At 42.2% G+C, this 21,906-nt stretch overlaps 1 protein-coding gene across 1 annotated transcript in view; it reads right to left on the bottom strand.

Moving 5' to 3' along the window:
• CNTRL (centriolin) overlaps window positions 1-21,906 on the bottom strand; it is a 78,510-nt gene that overhangs the window by 21,326 nt on the left and 35,278 nt on the right. Inside the window, 14 exon segments of the mRNA XM_038553260.1 lie at window positions 480-793; window positions 1,893-2,082; window positions 3,648-3,796; window positions 4,465-4,609; window positions 4,867-4,983; window positions 5,711-5,890; window positions 7,692-7,871; window positions 8,347-8,554; window positions 9,150-9,295; window positions 12,754-12,837; window positions 12,839-12,889; window positions 15,123-15,299; window positions 18,231-18,451; window positions 19,881-20,034. Coding sequence (XP_038409188.1) covers window positions 480-793; window positions 1,893-2,082; window positions 3,648-3,796; window positions 4,465-4,609; window positions 4,867-4,983; window positions 5,711-5,890; window positions 7,692-7,871; window positions 8,347-8,554; window positions 9,150-9,295; window positions 12,754-12,837; window positions 12,839-12,889; window positions 15,123-15,299; window positions 18,231-18,451; window positions 19,881-20,034 — 2,316 coding nt within the window.

Below are 21,906 nucleotides of genomic sequence, written 5' to 3'. Positions count from 1 at the left end.
GAAAAACAAAGTATGAAATCTGTGTATAATAATTATGAAAAGAAAAAAATAATCATGAATCTCACCACCCAGAGGTAATCCCCATCACAGCCTTGCTGTATGCTCCTATGTGTGGATACACGAGCACACATGTGTATGTATACATGTGTGTGCAAATGCAGCCATTACTACATGAATAGACCTACACGTACATATCAATACTTTTCAATAGGAAAACATACAATAGTCTCCAAAAATGGTTAATTTCTGGACTGAAAGCATTTTGTTATGAGATGGTTGAACATGTTTGCAGACTGGCCTGGTACCCTCACCTTTGACCAGAGTATTTTAATCAATGCTTGCTCCATTCTAAACATTCAACCTTACAAACACACTTGGGACATAATCCATTCATAGAGAGTTCATGTCATTACACACATAACCATATTCAGTATCCCATGGGAGCAGTGTGGGAGCAGGTCTTACGTCTTTCCACTTACCAAGTTATGGTGTTCTGGGACATTGCAGTGCAGCACACCCACGGGGATGAGGGGTACGGAGAAGTTGGGAGGTGGAGGCCCATACACGATGGGAGCCCCAACAGGAGGTGGGCCATAAACAACAGTGCCAAGGTCAAGAGGCTGGCTATTGTTGGGCAAGGGAGGAGGGGGTGCATACAGGGCCATGCCCTGGGGTACAGGAGAACCATCAGGAAACACAGTGTACATCATGTATCCAGGAGGAGGTACAAATGGGTGGTCTTCTTGGTCATCTAGCTCGCTCTCTTCCTGGCTATCTCCTCCACTGTCTGCGTCTTAAAAAAAGAAAACAGAAGAGTGTTTTGCCCCTGTGGCTTATTAGGTAAACAAATTTAGTAAAGACGAGCAGCATTTAAATTTAGGTGCAAATCCTTGAGACCTAAGAATGAAACTTTACAAAAAAAAGGTCAAAAGCACTTTTGAAAAGCAGACCAAAACAAGGATTCATTCATGTTATTTTCAGTGGCTGATACCTGAGTTTTTCCTACACCTATCTGTTGATTTGCTTTTTTTCTGTCTTCATTTGTTCATTTTATTCAGCAACCATTTGGGTGCCTGCTTCAGGCTACAGCAGACACCAAAAGAGATGCAGAGAGATGAGCGGTAAGAACCTCAGCTCTCAGCACTTCCACGACCATGATGCATGGCTCTCTCTAAGCTGCTGGCTCTCCTGCTTGTCTCCCTGACAAGCGGGATCTACATTTATCACTGATGACAACAGCCTAGCACACAGCAGGCACTCAATAAGCAGCTCCTGAATAAACAAATTCTCCGAAGGTGATACTCCTATTTTACACTCAACACTTTCAGAGGAGCGACATAATTTGCCTAAGATCACACAGCAACATAGTGAAAGAGCTAGGATTCACTTCAAGGGTGACTCTTCCTCCTGGAGCTTTAGAAGATGGACCTATAACACTTCATTCTAGTCAAGCTAATCGATGCCGCGATACAAGGATGTAAGCACCTGCCTTGCTCCAGGAGTGCAGGTGAAGAAGAAGCCACTCAGGTGGCCTGGGTCAAGCGGGGCAGAAGGCGGCTCCATAGAGGAGTGCTGTTTGAGGCCCTGAGTCTTGTTGAAGGTTGAGCAGGAATAGGTTTGGGAGAGGAAGTTAGAAGCACATTCCAAACACAAGGTTTAAAACCTAGAGGTGTACCTTCTGGAGGTAAGAGGAACATGGCATGCTATGGGTATCTTAGGATGCTGGACGGCTGACCTGCAGGACAGTAATGGGAGGGGAGACAAGAGGGCACTAGCCAAGGCCACAGCAAGGAAGGCCTTGCAGAGCCAGCTAAGGAGCCTGGACTGTGTCTTATGGATTTCAGGCAACCAATAAATGAGAAACGCAACTTCCCTCCCGTGATTTAACTTACCTCTATTTGAGAACGATTTATGTAACCCACTCCTGATAGGAGAATACACCCAGTATCCTGAGGCAGGTGGAGGCCCACTGTTCTCCTTTCCATCCTGCCGTCCACGATGTGGTTTTCTAACCGGAGTGGAGGCTGTGTACTTTAGGCCAACACCAGAGTCCTTGGTGGCCTGGGAACTGTGGCTGGAAACCTAAAATAAATGAGAGAAGAGCCCCTTACTTATTTGAAATGAATAGGCTGAGCTGGAGAAATGCCAAAGTCTAGAACAAAGTTGAGAAAGAACTAGTTTCCTGTCCTAGATCGGAATTCTCATTTTTCAGACAGAAGCAAGACACGATTACAGTCTCAGGTAAACTGCCTGAGTGTCAGCCTCTCTTCGCCAGTTCTCGTCTTTCCTGGTGGATTCCCTCTTTTGCCTGGACCCTGATGGTCAACCCATGAAGTGAATTTCCAAGGCCATCTGGGGTATTATCAGGCTCTTGTCCTGGGAGCCTGGTGTGGCTGCAAAGCTCTACTCTGCTCCCCTCCTTCCTTCCCAGTCATAAATAGGTCTACTTTCCAGACCCTTGCCAGCTCAGCCTTACAATGTTACAACATCTAGCCTCCACAGCTTCCCCCTCCAGCCCTGGTTGTCAAGGATGTGTGGATTCTGGTTAAGTCTACACAGCCCTGGGATCCTAGTGTGTCAGAGTCACTTCTCCCTGGCTGCTGCCTGTCAGCTGATTCTAGCAGCATGTCACACCCTGCCCCTCCGTTCTGGATGCGGGCCATTTACCGTCCTCTCCTCTCTTACCACCTTCAAGCCCCAAGCCCCTGACTTTTTGTCTCCCGCACATCCAGCTCCAGGTGCTGTCCCTCAGGGAATGAGTTAATACAGCTCCACGTCCCCACCCCCACCACCCCGAGTTCACCTGCTGCAAGTCAGGCCCCCACACTCAGCCCAATCATCCTTCCTACACTCTGGCTCTGATCACATTTACACACAGCCTTGGTTCCCAAGGCTTCCTCAGGTCACTGCAAGAGATTGTGAGGCCCTTTTCAAAAGCATGAGCCCAATCTACTTTTCCAGACTCACCTTTCACCATTCCCATCCAACCATCCAGCCCCACACGGCGACTCACCACAGCTAAACCAACTCCCCCCTTCCACACATTTCCTCCCTTCTAAAAGCCCATGCCTTGAGCGCTAAGTGCTGACTTCATGACGGTGTGTGAAGTCTTCTTTCCTCAACTTCCCCATGGGAGGAATCCCTAACACTTCTCTATAAGCAGAGCACAAAGATCAAGACTGTCATCATGTGCATGCCACTGTTGTAATGACAACAGTGTTGTAATGTCTTTGAGAGCAAGGGCTAAACCATTTATCATGGCACCCCATGTAGCACCTGACTTAGATTTCAGTGAACACAAGATGAAAGGTTGGCTAAAATCAAATGAAATCCAGGGGCCCCATTTTCTGTTAGCCTCTGCACAATTTTATAACCATTTCCAACAGGCCCTCTGCGCCCATCACCTTATCCCTTTGCAGGATCTTCTATCAGGGACCCATGACATACTATCTGACCATGAGTGGGCAATGGCAATATTCCTGAGAAGACCCTATTTTCATCTCAAATATTAGAAACACTTAAGAAACTCAATGCATGGCTTAATCTAGACATATTGCTCTTGACACCTTCTTCACAAATTGGGAGAATATTGTCACATTTCCTTCAAGAAAATTCAGAATACACTCCCAGCATCACAGACTTCCTACTTTTGATGATGATGGTGGTGGCATAAAGTACCAATAGCCTCGTCTTTTGAAAGGATCTGTCATGCTGCTGATGTAATCATTCTGATGAGAAACTTCACGTCGAAGTTCAGCAATTTCTTCCAAAACATTTTCAAAGTTTCCTTTGTTATCTGCAAAGGGAAGCCATTCTGTGAAACTGGGCATGAAATCATCTACTTCCCTCCTCTCCCAACATACACAAGTGATTCTGTGACAGCCAACGACTTCGATCAGCAACTCAAAGGCGTCTTTTCAGCCCATCCCATGGTAATGTTTTTGCTAACACTTAAAAAGGATAAACATAACCCTCTGTTATTCATCTATAAAGTGAGCCAGAGAAAACTGGTTTGTAAACATTATTCCTTTTGAAAATTCAAAGATCTCTTGTCTCACTGTAATCAAGTTCCTTAATATTTCACTTACATAAAATGTTTTTAAAATTATTTGCTTTTATTCATTAAGCTAATTATGACAACTCTGTAAATCAAGCATGGAACTGATCACAGTTAAATAAATTTGCTAAGGTGAGAAAAAAAAACAATGATTTTTTTTAACACAATCTGAACTGTTATTTATTTTACTTATTTATTGTTATTTTTTTTATTTGACAGAGAACACAAATAGGAGGAGAGGGAGAAGCAGACTCCCCGCTGAGCAGGGAGCCCAACATGGGACTTGATCTCAGGACCCTGGGATCATGGCCTGAGATGAAGGAAGATGCTTAACTGACTGAGCCACCCAGGCGCCCCAGAACAACTGTTTTTAAAACCGATACCCAAATCAAAGCCCAATACTTTACCAGCCCCGGTGAGGTCTAGTAAATTCCTCAGCCTAGCAATCTCTGTTCTTTGCCTCTCCATTGTCTCATTTAGTTTCTCCATCTCCAGCATCTGTGACTTTGCTCCTCCAGAGCCGACATCTACTTTCTCAATCTCATTTCGAAACTATTAAAAAAATCACATACACAAAGTTGCCCATGAACATTCTTTCCCAGACACCCTTATCCTTCCAACTTGTTTTAGTACTTCTAGAACTTTTACCTACACTTTAGGGAGGTAAGGATGCCACATCACCCCTTGCCCAGAACGCAGGAGAGGACTGATTACACTTCCAAATTCTCTTGAGTGGTCACGTCCACTACTTTTGTCTTTTAGGAACCGATACAGGCCCAAAAAGGAGATCGCAGAGTACCAGCACTGACCTGCTCCTCTTTATCTCTGAGAAGCTTCTGCAGGAGTTCAATCTCCGCTTCTGCTCGGATCAGATCCCTAGCTGCTTGTGCTGCCTTTCTGCTGAACCTCTCCGTCTCCTGCAGCTCCTACTGGGACAGAGGTAGGAGAAAGGCAGCACTGCCATCATTCACTGTCTTCTTCATTTCTCTCTTCCTCTCAGACGGACGCCTCTGTTCTCGTCCCATCGCCAGCCTGACTACCCCACGTGTGTGGCACCGGGTCCCACCTTGTCCTGTGCTGTTCCCATCACTGGCAGATTACTCCACCCCTCAAGGGGCCCAGGTGGGCAGGGGGCTCCATCAGTTAGGCAAGAGCTGACTTTTTCTTCACTATTCCAGAGTCTTCCACGACTGATGTCTTTCTGGACTCTCATTAGATTTTCTCTATTATCTACTGTCTTAATCTCATGAGCATCTGCCCCTTTCAAACTGTTATATAAGGCATTTCAGTCAGAAGGCAGGAGAGCCCCAGGGGTCACAGAGTATCTGACTGCACAAGGTGAAAAGTCTGGGGTTCAGAAACCTTTAAAACCTTGGTTCAGGTGTGGATCAACAGCTATCTCCCTAGGCAGAATTCTACATTTCGAGGTGGGGATAGTAGGTTTCATTTGGTGGTTCCCTTCGGGGCTCAGAAGAAGGCAAGACCCGCAGCAGGGCTGTGATGGGAGAAATACAATCCTTAGGTCTGAAGGGAAACACACAACTTTAGAGTGCTTTCTAAAATAACCAGTCTATAACAAAATGCAGTAATACAAGTGGCTATGTTTTGGGGCTACAGTGCTGGTGGAAACTTGTTCTGCACACGTGGACTCACCTCTGCTCGCTCCTGGTTAATTTTCATCACAGTTCCATGAAGGGACTTGAGCTGGTCTTTGGCAATGGTGAGCTCAGCTGTGGCCAGCTTATCAGAGGCAGCCACAGCTTTCTTTAGCTTCTTCAATTCTCTATCTAATCCAAGAAACTGCTCCTGAGACTTGGCATCCTCAAGTTTCTTCTAAAACAAAAGAAGTGTTAATTGAGCAGATGAATCACTTGGCGGCAATGAATTAAGACATAAGCTCCATGAGGGCAGGGACTCTGTTCACTGCTCCCCGGCTCATGCCTAGAATAATACCTGGTATAAAGTAGGTTCTCCATAAATATTCACAGAGTGAAAGAATAAAATCAACTCAAAATTGTATGGTAAACTTAGAACGAAATCAGTCTTCTTAGTCAAGAACCTTAGTGATCATAGGTTCATTCAATCACTGGAAAACCATTTCCTGGCACCATCACCAAGAGATGGTCCAGCCTCTTATGACCATGGAGGCAGGCACTGGGCATATAGTGGCAAATAAAACAGACTGGGCTACTATAAAGGGTTCATGAGAGACAGATATTAAACACTCAAATATATAACCAAAATGGTGGTTGTTAGCTATCAAGGAATAGAACAGGGTACTATTTGAAAGAACAGCAGGAGAGACGTAGACTGGTGGGGAGGGGGGCAGTCAGAGAGAAGAGTAGAGGAACATGGTCCAGGAGAGGGAATGGTCTGTGGGAAGGCCAGAAGAACTTGGCATTTTTGAGGTACTGGAAGAAGGAGCGTGGTGAGAATAAGAGGGAGTTAGAGGCAAATTATGCTGGGCCTCATAGGCTTAAGAATTTGGGTCTTTTTCATAAAAACAACAGAAGTTATCGGAGAGGGGGGAAATGACGGAGGTGGGGGGTGCTAACATGTTTTTGAAAGGGCATGTTAGTGGCTCTGTGGAGCAGAGCGGGAGTGGGAGATCTGTCAGGCAGCTGTACCAGTTGTCCAGAAGAGAGATGACGGCTGGATGGGGGTGGTGGCATCAGAAAAGAAAAAAGGACCAGTGTTCCAGATATATTTTTGGGGGTGGACACAACAGGACTTGGAAACTGAAAGGTTCTCACTCAAGTATGAAGCAAGTCATTTACTGAGGCTAGAAGGCAGGTGTGGGGGGAGACAAGGCATGAAACAGTGGAGCGTGGGAGAGTGAACCGATCATGGTTCACTAAAAAGAGAGAAGGGTAATACTGCCCATTTGAGGTTAATGACCAAGAGATTACAGTGATACCACTATGCCTGCAGGAATCCTTAGCATGGGTACCCGTCCAAAGAAAGCATATAGCTGTAGTTTTGTCAGGCAAGTGAGACAGGAAAAAAGGAGAAGGGATTTGAGGACGTCTGCAAAAATGCTCATAGTGGGGGACCATGGAATTTAGGTTGGGCGATGATGAGGAGGGTGCACAGGAAAGCCTAACAGACAGAAAAGGTGGGGCTCATGCCCTGGAAATAACCATGAGGTTGAAAAATTGTCAGGTGGGGTGCAGTGGATGATCAGCAAGGGATGCTTCAGCTTGGGATTTCAGAGGTGGTGGGTGTAATTTCTGAGCTGGACAGGGTTGAGGATGTGACCATGGGAGGAGATGGTTGAGGTAGGATGGAGAAGCAAAAAGAGAGGTCAGCATGTTAGAAAGGAAGACGATGAGTTAAAAAGTAATTTCCTGTGGATGTGTCCAATTAGGCAGGGGGTTTCTGAGGACACCGACTCATGTCATTAGCACTGAAATGCCTAAAGTCGCTCCGCACATGCCAGCTGTCGTTTTCATTTACTATGGTTCAGGCTCCTGATTTGACCACCTGTGTTCGGATTCCCCTGCCCCCAGTTCACGTCTGGGCCAGCGACGCTGCCAGAGGGGACCGTGGTCAGGCCCCGCACAGCGAGTCAGCCCGCTCAGGGCAGGGTCCAGGCCCGGAGACACGGGTGTTGTGCTTTCTGAGCCTTCCTCACCTTTTTCTCTAACTCCCGGAGTTGGGCCAGAATTCTCTCCTTCTCTTCATCAGCTTCCTGAAGTTGGAGGTCTGTGAGACCTTGGATTTCCTCCATACTTTTTAGATTTTCTTGCAAATAGTGAATTTCATTCTCCAACTGCTGGATTCTTGCTTCGTGCTGCCTCTTATCAAAACTAATCTGTGAGGATATCAAGTTTTGAAGATGTTTTCTAAGCAAAATAAACACTTTTTAGAGAATTTCATTTTACTAATGAGTGTTAATGAAATCTTGTACTAATCAGTTACAGGGCATGGTTTTATCTCGAATATTCTCTAGGATCCATTCTATTGTTTACATCATCATTGAAATAATTACATCCAAAAAATCAGATTCTGGCACGCTGCTACACTCTAGCAATGCAGCACTGTTTACCTGCATGCTCGGAAACATTTCTCACTTGATTCCAAACCAAGGAAAACACAGCCACAAAGACGGACAGACATCAGTAACCGTATTCAGGGCTGAATTTCAGTCACAGGCAGTCTGACTCGTTAAGAATGAAAATAACAGTAAATATACTGTATTTACAAGGGAAAGGAAGCATTGCAATTTGTTGAAAACACGAGTATCACACCAAGCGCTTCCCTCCAGCTGCCTCTCGCCCTCTCCTTACTCGGGCTTCCAGGGCCCTCTCGCAGGCGTGCCTGAACTCCTCTTGTCCGCTCGCCAGTTTCTCTTGTTGCAGAGCCATTTCCTCCTGGAGTTTTCTCTCTCTCACTTGTGCTTCCTGTCTTTCCCACTGGGAGCGTGCCAGGATCTCACTGAATTGCTTCTGCAAGTCAGCAAGACTTTTCCCTAAGACATCTGAAGGAGTATGGATTCTGGTAAGGGGGGAGAAAAGATGGTTATAAATGTGACCTTTTGTTTCTCATGCCAGATGCTGGGTGCAAACACCCTGGAAGCAGTGCAGGAGTAAAAAGAGCTGCACAGAATGGGACTGGTGTCAGGACATAGCATCTCGGCACCTCCTGAGTGCAAGTCACTGTTTTATCCAATGACCGCTGTCGCTCTGAAAACACAGGCTCCTAACAGGCTAACAATGTTTGCTCAAAGGATAATGGTCCATTTCATATATTTAAATTAGCCTTGGTTTTGATATTCACTTTCTGTTTAAAATGCATAACATGGCTCTACTTCCTGACCACGTACAATGACCCTTCGAGAAAGTTACTCTTAAAACTTCTGCTTTTAAAATTAAATAATACCAAAAAGTATGAAAGATTTAAAATGTAAAAAAAAAAAAAAATAATCAGTGATGGGTAGTATGAATAAAGCAATTTTGTGTCTCAATCATGAAAATATGACTCAGGAACGCTTACAAAAGAAATCAGCTGTTAACAGAACTTGGGAAGGTGAGCCTCCATGAACCTCATAACTCAGCAATCTCAATTCCTGGAGGTCCTGATTTTTCATTACCTCATTTCCCCAGCTCCTGACTTCAGTTTTTTCCTTAGCTCATCCACACAAGCTGCCACTTCTTCTGGACGAATCAAACCATCAACCACATGGTTAAGGTGACTCTGGAAATCTTTAAGTTGCTGTTTCAATAGGTCATTGTCATCCTATGGATGGTGGTGAAATGAGATAAAAGTTACCAAGACAAAATTTAAAATACATACCCATGCACAGCCTGTAGTATTTGTCATATGATAGTTCTATTCAACTTCTTTTACCAATTCTTTAAGAATGCTTTCCATTGAGGCTGACAATATCTGAATCTACTGATCTAAAGTCACAAAAGACAGAACCAGGCATTACAATGTTTCCTGATAGGATACAAAAACAAGTACCTATGAACACTACTCATGCATGTCTTCTTGCTGAGAACTAACTTGAATCTAAATAAGCTTTCATATGTGATATAAGAACATTTATTAATACCAAAAAAGATGCAACCAGCAAAATCTAGAATACAGGAAATTCTACAGGACAAAGACCTGGTTTTCTTTAAAACATAACAAGTGGGAAAGGAGGAGGAACCCTTCAGACTGTAGACTACAAGAGACTTAAGAGTCAAGTCAAATACAACGTGTGCACTTTATTTGGATCCTGATTCCAACAAACACTTGTAAAAACTAAGAAATAAGGGGTGTGGGATTGGGCCCCATTTGGACTCCACGTTGAGTGTGGAGCCTGGTTAAGATTCTCTCTCTCCCTCCCCCTCACCACCCTACTTTTGCATTCTTTTTCTCTCTCTGAAACAACACGAAACCATGTGAGATAATTGAAAATTTGCCTATGATAAGGCATTTGATATTAGGTAATTACTATAATTTTAAGATATAAAGTGGCACCTGTTCATTTTTTTAAAAAAAGCAGTTTTACAGTATTTACAGATAAAATAAGATTTTCAGATTTTTAAAAATGATTTTATTTATTTGAGAGAGAGGGCATGAGTTGCAGGGTAGGGGCAGAAGAAGAGGGAGCAGCAGACTCCCCATGGGCAGGGAGCCTAATGTGGGGCTCCATTCCAGGACCCTGGGATCATAACCTGAGCCAAAGGCAGACACTTAACCAAATGAGCCACCGAGGCGCCCCAAGATTTTCAGATTTATTTCCAAATAATTCAGTGTATGGCAGGCATTATAGATGAAGATCGGCCATGTGCTGATAACTGTTGAAGACAGGTAATATGTACATGAGGATTTGTTTTTGTATTCTACTTTTGTATGTGTTTGAAATGTCCGGAATTCAAAGTTAAAAACAAAAACAAAACACTTACTTTGCCATGATACTCTGTCTGCCAAGCAACTAAAAATGGACCTCTAATACTGGAACTTCTCTAATAGCTGAGAATTCTCTGTGGGAGTATTTGTTATATGCCAGCATATTTTCACTATTAACAAACACAAATATCTAGATCCAAGAATTAAATTCACACAATGCCTCTTTCAAGTAAAAAGAACCCGCTAAAATCACCCTAAGTTGTAAAGAAAAATACTTCTACATCCTAAGGTACTGATTGTATTCCCCTGAATACCTATATTCCACGTGAGTGATTTACTTCAAAATCCATGAATGAAAGAAACCCTCTTAGCTAAAATGGAGATTCAGAATTACAACGAACACGTTTAACTGCCTGACCCATCTGGAGCCTGTCATCTGTAAAATGTCCTGCCCACCGCCCTGAGATGCCCATATTTGTACCACTATCTAATCTCGGCCACAGGTGATCTGACCCAGGGCCAGACAATCTGCTGACTTGCCAGAAAACAAGTTTTCAGTCTCTCTAAAACCTGGACCAAGACCCAGTATGTCAGGTCTGTAAGAGCAGCCCTTGTAAAGATACGTCAGCTCAGGGCTGGAGTCCATGTGGCAAATACAACGCCCCAGACACAGAGGAGGAGAAACGAGAGAGCCGTGCAGCTCCTGAATGGCTGACAGAGCAGCTCCGTCTCCCTTCTTGAGCTGGTATTAGTTAGTAGGTTTGGTCCATTGCAGCTAAAGGATTTTCTGACAAGAGACAAACGCTGAGTGAGTTTCACCTTAACTCTGTCATCAGGAGGTTAGTAGGCCAAGGACCTAGTTCCAAGTAAGGCAGTCTCACAGCATGGGCTAATGTTCTGGAAAGCGGACTTCAGTTTCTAACTTGGAAGAGAAGGCCACCGAAGACAACGTTTCAGTCCTTTTCTTTAAGAGATAGATACTGAAGTATAAAGATGTATGAGATTTTCTTTTGAAGTATTCCAGCAAAAAAACCACATGGACTGATGGAACCAAGAATGGCACAATGCTGATGCGTTGTTTAAGCAGTGTAAACAAAAGGATGTAAGACTAGTCTGTTTTTGTGATTACTTGAAAATTTCCATAGTAAAAATAAAAAATAGTAATCTATTGAACACCTGACACATAAGTCAAACAAGAATGGAAAATCTCTACATCCTTTATGATACTTGCTTCAGAAATTAAGCTGGTAGCAGTAAAAATTAAATTCTAGGTTATTACATTTCCTTAAACTTTGAGGAAAAAAATATTGAGAGAAGTTCGGTGAGTTTATTAGTCTTATTTGTTACAACCCCCCTGCATTTAAGGCTTCCCTAAAACCACAGGACGCTGCCCCTTTATTGCTGGTGAAGTATAACACATGCCACCTCAGTCAGCCAAGTGGCCTTTGGCCTCACAGATTTGGAGACCCGAGTGTTGATCCAGGTACTTGTTTGTTCAGACATCTGTGCTCTCTGAGAGTTTAATTATCTGGAAAATCCTATCCACCTGCTTCTCTGGCAGCTTGTTAGGCAGATTATTGTGACAGTGGCAGTAAAAATACTCCACCAAAGCAAACCCCCACAGATGCAAAATGACTGCATTTTAATTTTTTTTTTTTTAAAGACTTATTTGAGAAAAAGAGAGAGAAGAGAGAGAGGAGATAGAGAACAACACACGAGTTGGGGAGCAGGGCAAAAGGAGAGGGGAAGCAGACTCCCCACTAAGTGGGGAGCCCGATGCGACACGAGGCTTGATATCATGATCCTGAGATCATGACCTGAGCTAAAACCAAGAGTTGGACACTCATTCGACTGAGCCATCCAGGGGCCCCATGACTGTATTTTTAATAGCATCCTTTCTGAGAAGGTGTCTGTGAAAAACGTTTACAGTTAAAAAGTTCTGCAACTCACTCTAGTTAAATTTCTGGATAATTACAAAGATATTTCAGTGGAAGAAGAATGCATTAATCTGATCCTTTAGCCCAGCAGGGTGATAAATCTGCTTCTTGGAGAACTGTCAGGTACTGCTTTTACCTGTGAACTCCCACAGTCCTGGTGGTATACTCCCGACACTGGCTTCACCTCTTCACACCACCGAACACCACACAGGATATGTGTGTGTTAATCCTACAGCGATGGGCTCACAAGAGAACAGAGGCTATGGTAACATCCCACCCATAATCTTTCGTTTCTAATAAATTCTAGTCGCCTACTACAGGTTGGAGTAGGTTGTTAAGTGTCTGACTAAAGAGAGCAGTACGTTAGGGTGTCAGGTGTGGTACGTAAGGATATATCCTGAACAGACATGTCTCTACCTGCAGCTGTTGGAGTTGTGTGCGGAGCTCACTATTTTCTTGGTCCTTTCCTTCTGAGAGCTGGGCTTTTTTGACAGCAGTCTTGAAGGGCTTGCTTTTCCTTCTCAAGCTCTGCTTGAAGGGCCGATTGTTCTAACTATTGCCGTGGGGAGCAACAACATGAAAACATAAAGAGCAACACTTTTTTTTTTTTTTTAAACCTAAAAAGGCATAAATAAATTTATATACACACACAATCCCTTGGTGGCTATGGTTTTATAACATGGTTTTATGCTTGTATGCGCAGATTTCAAAGCCTAAGTTAATCTTTTTTACATGCCTCCTTCAACCATTAATATTTAAGAAAGAATAGCCATTAGAATCAGTTCAGATCAGATATACCAAATTAGAACCTCAGGGGTGGGCCCAAATACCTACCTTTAAAAGTTCTGTGAGTGACCTAACAGTTACTGCTCTTCCTTCCCTTAGACCAGTAGTTCTCCAACTATGGTCCTCAAATACCTGCATCAAAATCACTCAGTGTGCTGGTTAATAATGCAGATGCTCAGATTACATCTTAAACTCAGTGGGCCAGAAGCTTTGAGGGAAGGGTGGGGGGCAAATATCTGCATTTAATAAGCTTCACAAATAATTTCATATAGCTGAAGTATACACCAATTAGAGACCTGGAGATCACACAGATCTGTTACGCTGCATACTCTCATTATATGGCTTGAAGGCCAATTCTGGTAGTGCTTCTCCCAAGAAGGGGAGAGTCCTTCTTAATATCAAGTGAATCTGTGAAAAGGCTAGATTGTTATAATATTTTTGTCCAGACTTATGAGGAAAAAGAAGGACAATGGAAATACAAAGGATAATAGATTTCAAGCTAGCAAAAGCTAGCTTGAAAACTTTAAAAAAAAAAAAAAGACTATTCATTTGGATTGAGATGCCATCTAGAAATTTTGTTTACTATTATTTAGAAATCTGTACTTATTGTCATTTTGTTTTCCCTCAACTTCCTTTCTTTTTGCACTCTGATCTTATCAACTGTAGTTTTGTAAAACTTTATACTCTTGAGAAACATAATCCTGACAATTGTCAGGTAGTCATTTGATATCTGATAAGGGATACAAATTAACATAATTGCTATAATAAGCATGACCTACTTTTATTTCCTTTTCTAATCACATGAATGCTATTTTACATACAATCCTGGGACTCAAACTATCTCGTTTTATTTCACTTTCATCCGATAAGTGCATACTGTGCCAGGCACTGAAAGAACAGAAGCAAGCATATGCAATCTGGGTATTCGCTGTGCTCTGAGAGATGGAAAATCTAAGCTGATGCTTATCATACACACGATAAAATGCTTTGACGGAGCACACAGGTTACAGGAAAACTGAAGTAGGATCCTGAAACCAGACTACCAGCAGGCACAAGAGGAAGATCACAATAGTCTTCCTGGAGAAAGATGCAGCCCATGTGACTAATAAAATAAACAAAATTACATTTTTAATCTGATAAAGAGTATGCTGTAACTGGCCCCGTCTGCCTCCCTGTCTTTCTCTCTCTCCCTCTTCCCTGCTCTTCGTCTTGCTCCTGGCATCCAAGAGGCATACTTTCAGCACTTCAAATGCACTATGCTCCTTCTCTTTGTGTCTGCTTAGAACCCTCACCCCTGCTTAGAACCCTACCCCTACCCTTATCAGCCTCTGCTCCTTCTACACAGCAAAATCTAACTCCTCCTCTGAGTCTTGGCAGAGACATTTCTTTAGGGCATTCTTCCCTAACCACCCCTCCCAGCTATAGAACACTATTCTTCTCTTTCTCCTCCACCTGTCTCACCTACTGGAGTGCCAGCTCCACAAGGACAGTGACCATGTCTATGCTGTTAACTGCAGCATCTATAGCATCTGGCTCTCCATGGCCTGTCAGTGGCTATTGAATGAATAATTATTTCTCTAATTTGCAAGTACAATCTAAACTAGTGGATACTTTACCCAACCAAAATTGAAAGTACTAAAATAAAATATATCACTAACTTAAAAGGTCTCTTAATCCTGTTTTAAGAAAGAAAGACTAGAATTTATTGAATACCAACTGCAAGGTGCTTTCATGCCCAGTATTTCCCTTATCCTCACTATAACCCATTTTAAAGAAGGAGGTACTTCAGAGGCTCAGGAGCTATGAAGTGATTTGCATGCTCGGCAGCTCAGACAGGGGTAGTATTTGAACTCAGAACAGCTGACTCCAAAAATGTACTCTTCCCATCATTCTACATACATTATATTAGAAAATGTTTCATCTTACATTACATTAAAGAAAGGCTGATATGTTTAAGGCCACAGGCCTTGGATTCTAGATGGCTTTATACTCCTACTTACCTGGCTCAACCTTCTAAGTTTTTCCAACTCCTCCTTGAGCTGGTTGGCTTCAGCATCCCGTATTTTCAGCTGAGCCTCTAGCTCAGCCTCATAGGCACTGAGATCTCCCTGGGTCTGCTGCAGAGATATATTCACCTCATGCTGCTCCTGGAGGGCATTCTCCAGTTCTGCGAGCTCCTGGAAGGATTCAGTACGTTTTTATGGAACCCTCCCAATTGTGCATAAGCATCTGTAAGTTTTTATAAGTAACCTGAGCACTGTGAACCAAATGGCCAGCCAATGCTGGTCCGGCACAGAAAGTTTTCATTTAGCAATACAATGAAGCTGCAGGCTGTGCATATCCAGGTTGGAAAACAAAAATCCTGACTAAATGTAATCAGAAAAATCAGTAAGCTACCAACATGTTTTCCAAAGTAACCAGCTGTGTGACACTTTGTGTCTGAATATGTAAGAAGAAACGGAGGGGGGGGGGTGGATAAAATGTAAGGCCTATTTCCATCAGAATAAATGTGAAAACATTTATTCATTCATTGTATCTTCACAGCAACTGTGTAAGGCACGGTATTATCCCTGTTTTACAAAAGAGGAACTGGAGAATAAACATCTAATAATTGCACAGGGCTGTGTAGCTAAAAAGATAGGACATGAGCCCAGATCTCTGACTCCAAAGTCCATACTCTATTAAACCACAGCAAGTTCACTTATTAGAAGAACAAAATGCAATTAGCACTCTCTAATTAAAGTTGATACAGTAACTGGCATGAGTGCTGACAAGAACAGAAGTACACATTGATTAATATACCAAAGTTCTAATTCATTTTAGCCCATCTGTGTTTTATGATTAAACATTACAGCTTCTATCTATTTATTTGGGATCTTGTAGAATTAGATCAAACTATTCTAAAGAGGAGGATTTTGTGATGAGAACTTCCACAGAAGAGTTTCTCAGGGGGTGATCCAAAGACTACTTGGGATCTCAATTATTTGGGTTACTTGTGCAAAATGCAAACTCTACTTATAAACAACAAAGGTCCAGGATACATCAAGAATGCCCACAAATCATTAAGAGAAAAAAAAAACCAGACAATCCAATAGAAAAATGGACACAAAATATGAATAGGGAATTCACTGAAGAGGAAGCCTGGATAGCAAAGGGAAGGTGTCCAATCTCTTCAGTGATGAAGGGAAAATGCAGTTGTAACAAGATAGGAGTTTACATGGAGCACAGAGGAACAAGCTACACAAATCATGAGAAAACAACAGACAAATTCAGAATGTGGGACACTCTATAGGACTACTAGCCTGGTCTCTACACACACAGCTATAAAAGACATTCTTTGCACAACTGAGAAAACTTGAATACGGTTCAGATATTAGATAACATTAGAGAATTATTATTAATTTTTCTAGGTATAATAATGGCATTGCAATGATACAGGAAAACGTCTTGATTTTTAAGAGACGGTATACTTAAAGGATGATGTGTTGATGTTTGTAACTTTCAAATAACTCAAGAGAAAAAAATACAGCAAAATATTTTTTGAATCTTAGCCCACATTCACTGAACTATTCTTTTAACTTTCCTTATAAATGTAAATTTTCACAATAAAAAGATACCATTTCAAATTCAGCAGACTGGCAAACGCTAAGACTGACAAAATGCTAAATTTCCACAATGTGCTAATTATTCTGTGTTAGATACTCCATGTTAGAAAATGTTCCTGTTCCTAGGAAACACATGATGAAATATATAGGAGCCAAGGAGGGTGATGTCTACAACTAAATCTCAAATGGTTAGAAAAAAAATTTATATAACAAGTGTAGCAAAATATTAACTGATGGCTCTGAAGGTTTAGTACAGCCTTATTTGTATTATTCTTGCAACTCTCCAGTAAATTTAAAATTATTTCAAAATAGAAGCTTAAAAATAAATTAAAAGTTGGATAACACTAGCATTGCTGGTTGGAGTAGAAACTGACTGAGTCACTATGGCTGGTAATCTGATAATGTCCAGTGAAGCTGAGGGGGACACATACCCTCTGACTCACAGTTCCAATCTTGAACATAGTCCCCATGCTCAAGATATATGCAAAGATGTTACACTCAACACCATAATAGCCAAGGACCAGAAACCACCCTAAATGTCCTCCAAGAGGATAATGAAAAAGCTGTAAGTACCTATAATGGAATGCTATATACACTGATAAAAATAAGCAAACTAGAGCTATACGTATCAATGTACATAATTCCCCAAAACATAAATAGGAAGGAAGAAAAACAAGTGGGCCAAAGAATATGCACACTATGATATCTTTTATATAAATCTTAAAATTATGCAAAGCAATGCTACATATTGCTTATGGATGGCTGCATATTTAAGAAAAGAGATGCAGAAAAATGACTATATTCAAGATTCTATTGCCTCTGTATGGAGGTGTTCAGAGGGTTTCATATATATCTGCAATATTTTATTTCTTAAGCTGAGTACAGAGTACATGGCATTGAATAGAATTTTTGACATCTTTATCTGCCTGAAAACTTTCATAATATTAAATGTATGAATTCAAACTTCTAGAGCAAATCCTACTAGGGATTAAAATTGGGAATCTGGGTTCTCATGTCTGATAAAGTTTGTCAAACAACTAAAACAGATCAAGTGAAATCTCTAAACGAATGGCAACAAGCCAGGTATGGAAGGGTGTATATAATTTAGAACACTATGTTTTGTTTTATAAAATAAAGTTAAAATTGTGAATAACAACAAGAATGAGAAAATTATGCTGTGTTTAATTTTGCTGCACAAATAACAAAGTATGAACACTTAATATGGCAACGGTAATAGCTACACAGTGTCATATTTTTTAGAGTTCTTTGATAACAACGGCTTTCAGGGATAGAAACTCAAAATAACCTTCCTTTTTAGAGTGAAGGCAAAAAAAAAAAAAATGATTCCAAGTGTTTCACAATAAAAGAGAAAAAACCCATAAAATAGCCATTAATACTCTTTGTCACTTCAAATTACACAGTTGGTAACTTCCTTAACTAAGTTAATTTGGACATCACCTACTTCTGAGGCTGCGGATACAGGCAAAAAGAAATAAATCATACCTTCCTCATATTTTCTGCATCTATGGCCACTATTTCCAGTTGGTCCCTCTCCTGCTCGACCTCACTCAATCTCTGCAGCAATGTCTCCTTCTCATCCTGTAGCTTTCTGCACTCATTCTGGGCCTGACGGGCCTGACCTTTGACAGTCTCCAGGTATTCTTGCAACCCACTGATGACACTTTCTAAGTCCTTCTTCAGGGCTTCGTTTGCGGCTATTTGTCCTAATCAAAATGAAAAAAGGCAAAGTGATAACTTTTATAAGAAAATGCTTTCAAGATATTTAATGACCGCATTAGTCTCCTAGTTATTTGTTACTGGCTAAGAAAGAAATTCTAAGCTTTCAATTACTTTTGTACCATCTGGTTTTTCTTTTTCAAGATATGATAGTCTTTCCCTGTATTATCTATAGTACAGTAGTATTAACTAGCTATCCCATAAAAACAGTATATTCAGCAGGCATTACCTATAAAATGATAAATTCAGGCTACAAGAAGTTTAAAATAATGAAACTTGTCCAAATAAACTGCCAAATAATGAAAAATGTTCAACAAAACTGTGAGTCCTTGTTACTAGATACATAAAACCACTCAATATACAAGATGAATCCAAGACTGGTGGCATAAACATGTAACTTGAAAAACCAACCAACCATATATTGGGTACCTACTATGAGCCAGGCACTTCATGACCACCACTTCATTTAATCTTCCCAACAAAGGGGGCACACCTGAGTGGCTCAGCTGGGTAAGCGTCTGCCTTCAGCTTGGGTCATGATCCCAAGGTTCTGGAACTGAGCCCCATCCCATGTCAGGTTCCGTGCTCAGTGGGAGTCTGCTTCTCCCTCCGCTCCTCTCCTGCTCATGTTCTCTCTCAAATACACAAAAGTTTGTTGTTGTTGTTGTTGTTGTTTTTTTTTTTTCTTTTTTTTTTTTTAAGGAGAAGCAGGCTCCATGCACCAGGAGCCCGATGTGGGATTCGATCCCGGGTCTCTAGGATCGCGCCCTGGGCCAAAGGCAGGCGCCAAACCGCTGCACCACCCAGGGATCCCGTTGTTGTTGTTTTTAAAGATCTTCCCAACAACTAATGATCGAGATAGAAATATCTTGTCCCAGGTCACACAGCTGATAATAGCAAAACAGGAATTGGGCTCTTTTTACCCCATCTTAGGCCTTCACCACCACAATCTATATTATCTTCCTCTTCCACTAGTAAAGCAACGTCACAATCTAAATCTGCATTGCAAATGTAGATCCTAAAATTCTTTCTACACTCTTAGAACTAGGCACTGAACACCCTGGTGTCAATGGGCTCTTTGTTCCTGAAAGGATTATGTGTTTTGGAAGAAGACAATGACATGCCAGAGCTTATCATGATCATGTACTGGCTTCTTGTCTACTGAATGCAATGACCTGACTTATTGGGAAATGGATGCAACAATATCAAAATTGAAAAAATGTTTTACTTTTGGTCAAGTTTTGGGTATTCTGCAAATATTTCCCTATCAAACATTAGTACAAACAGCTGAAGCATATTCAGATAATAACTGGATTAATGCCTGCCTGGGTGTCATTTGTCTTTTGTTAATACTGAAGCATCTTAAATCTTTAAATTTAAATACTGATTTACCTTAAATTATACCTAAATTCTCACCTTCAGTAAGCTGTTCTTCAAGGTCCTTAATCTCTTCAGTTTCTTTGGCAATTCTAGAAAGTATCTCATCCAAACGGCTTTCAAGCTGTTTGTACTGCTTGTTCATAATGTCAAGTTGTTGTTCTTTACCTCTTTTCTGAGCCTTCATATGGCACTGAATTAAAAAAAAAAAAACAAAAAAAAATCAACAAAATACTGAGCCCCTGAAACATTTTTTTAAAAAAAATAATAATGCTTAACATTTCTAAAGGAATAATGAAAAATAAAATGTAACAATTTAAGTCTGTGTCGCCCCGTGTTGTTTTCACACAAGTAGTTTTCATTTAAACCTCATGATAACTTGATCTGGAAATCCTCTCCATTTCATAGATATGCAAACGGAAAATCAAGGAGATTAAATTACTTTTCCAAGGGCATGCCTACTTGGTAAAGTAGCCAACTTCAGTGTTCTTTGCACTGAGTTAAAATGCGTCTTTTAGGGGCTCCCGGGTGGCTTGGCGGCTCAGCAGTTGAGGCATTGCCTTTGGCTCAGGGCGTGACCGTGGGGTCCTGGGATCGAGTCCCACATTGGTCTCCCCACAGGGAGCCTGCTTCTCCCTCTGCCTGTGTCCCTGCCTCTCTCTCTGTATCTCATTTATAAAGAAATAAAGTATTTTTTTAAGAGTATCTTTTAACAAGATTTCAAAAAAGTTAATTTTATATATATGCATACACACACACACCCATAAAAAAAATGACTATATTCCAAAATGCTAACATGAATTATATCTGGGTGGAAGGATCATAGCAGATTTTTTTATAAGTATTTTTAATATTAAGAATATTTACAATAGTTCTACCTTTTAAATCAAAAAAGCACATTAAATGTACTTTAACAAAAAAGGTTTCTTAGGGAAAAATAGTGATGTCAAAAAAATACATGGAATTGAGGTTTATTTTCAATTCCTTATACAAAGAAGCATTTTACTTTTTGGTTTGATGAACTGGGGCTGAGAAGACCTCCAAGGCCGCTCAGCCCAGCGATTCTCAAGGCGCAGGGCCCCGGGCAGCACGCTGGAGCTTCCCACACTCACACACACCCACTCACACCGTGACGGCCCCGCACTCCAGAGCTACTGTAAACTGAAAAGATTAGATTGTATTTTCAGGGGTGCTCAGGGGGAAACACCCTCCCTTTCACACGAGAAAACGGCATCTCAGGTCCACCAATGGCCTGTCCAGGTGTCCCCCGTGGCTCGAGTTTGCCCCCGCAGGATCAGCGGACCCAACAGGAGCAGGAAGCCGTCAGGAGAGACCCTCTATCAGGGTCAGAACCCACTCCAGGCTCTCAAGTTAATACCTGTTTGGTTAAAAAAGAACATTCTGGATGTTCCGCTGCCTTCAAAGACAAGAAAGAAAAGTCCCTTCATTTTTAAGAAACAAGTGAGTGGCAGTCGGCTCGGGACATTTTTGTTTTACTACCGTAAACCTCGATGGGATTTTCAAGACTCTTCCCTCCCTGCCGTCCCCAAATACCCGACTGAAACCTTTCTGTGACGGCAACTGCAGAGAACAGCTTAAATCCTACGTAAGTTTAGGATTTTTATGGCTCGCAAAAGAATTTTTTTAAAAAAATCCTGCATTCACGTCTCTACCCACAAGCCTTTAAGATCACGGCCAGAAAGTCCACTGAGATCCCTCCACACGCAGGGCAAGAGGCTCGCGGCGGCGCCCGGAGCACAGGCGCCCGGTGCGGTTTCCACGAGCCCTCGAGCAGGAACTCCCATCGCGGCTCCTCCTCCTCTCAACGATCTTGCACGAGAGAGCAAAGCGCCATACCTCAACTCACGACTTGTCCCGTTAAAGTCGAGCCCGAGCCGTAGGACCGGGAGGCCGAGGGCGGAGCGCCGGAGCTCGGCCTCAACCCCACGTGCGCTTCCCTCCCGGCCGCGGGGACCCCGGCGCCCCCACCCCTGCCCCCGCCCCCGGCCCCGGCCCCGGCCCCCCCGGCGCCCCCGCCCCCCGCGCAGCGAGCCCCGCGCCCAAT

The sequence above is a fragment of the Canis lupus genome, chromosome 11 (assembly GCF_011100685.1).
Source record: "Canis lupus familiaris isolate Mischka breed German Shepherd chromosome 11, alternate assembly UU_Cfam_GSD_1.0, whole genome shotgun sequence".
NCBI classification, from domain to species: Eukaryota; Metazoa; Chordata; class Mammalia; order Carnivora; family Canidae; genus Canis; species Canis lupus.
The sequence above is the reverse complement of the archived record's forward strand: the minus strand, read 5'-3'. Positions and strand labels throughout refer to the sequence as shown.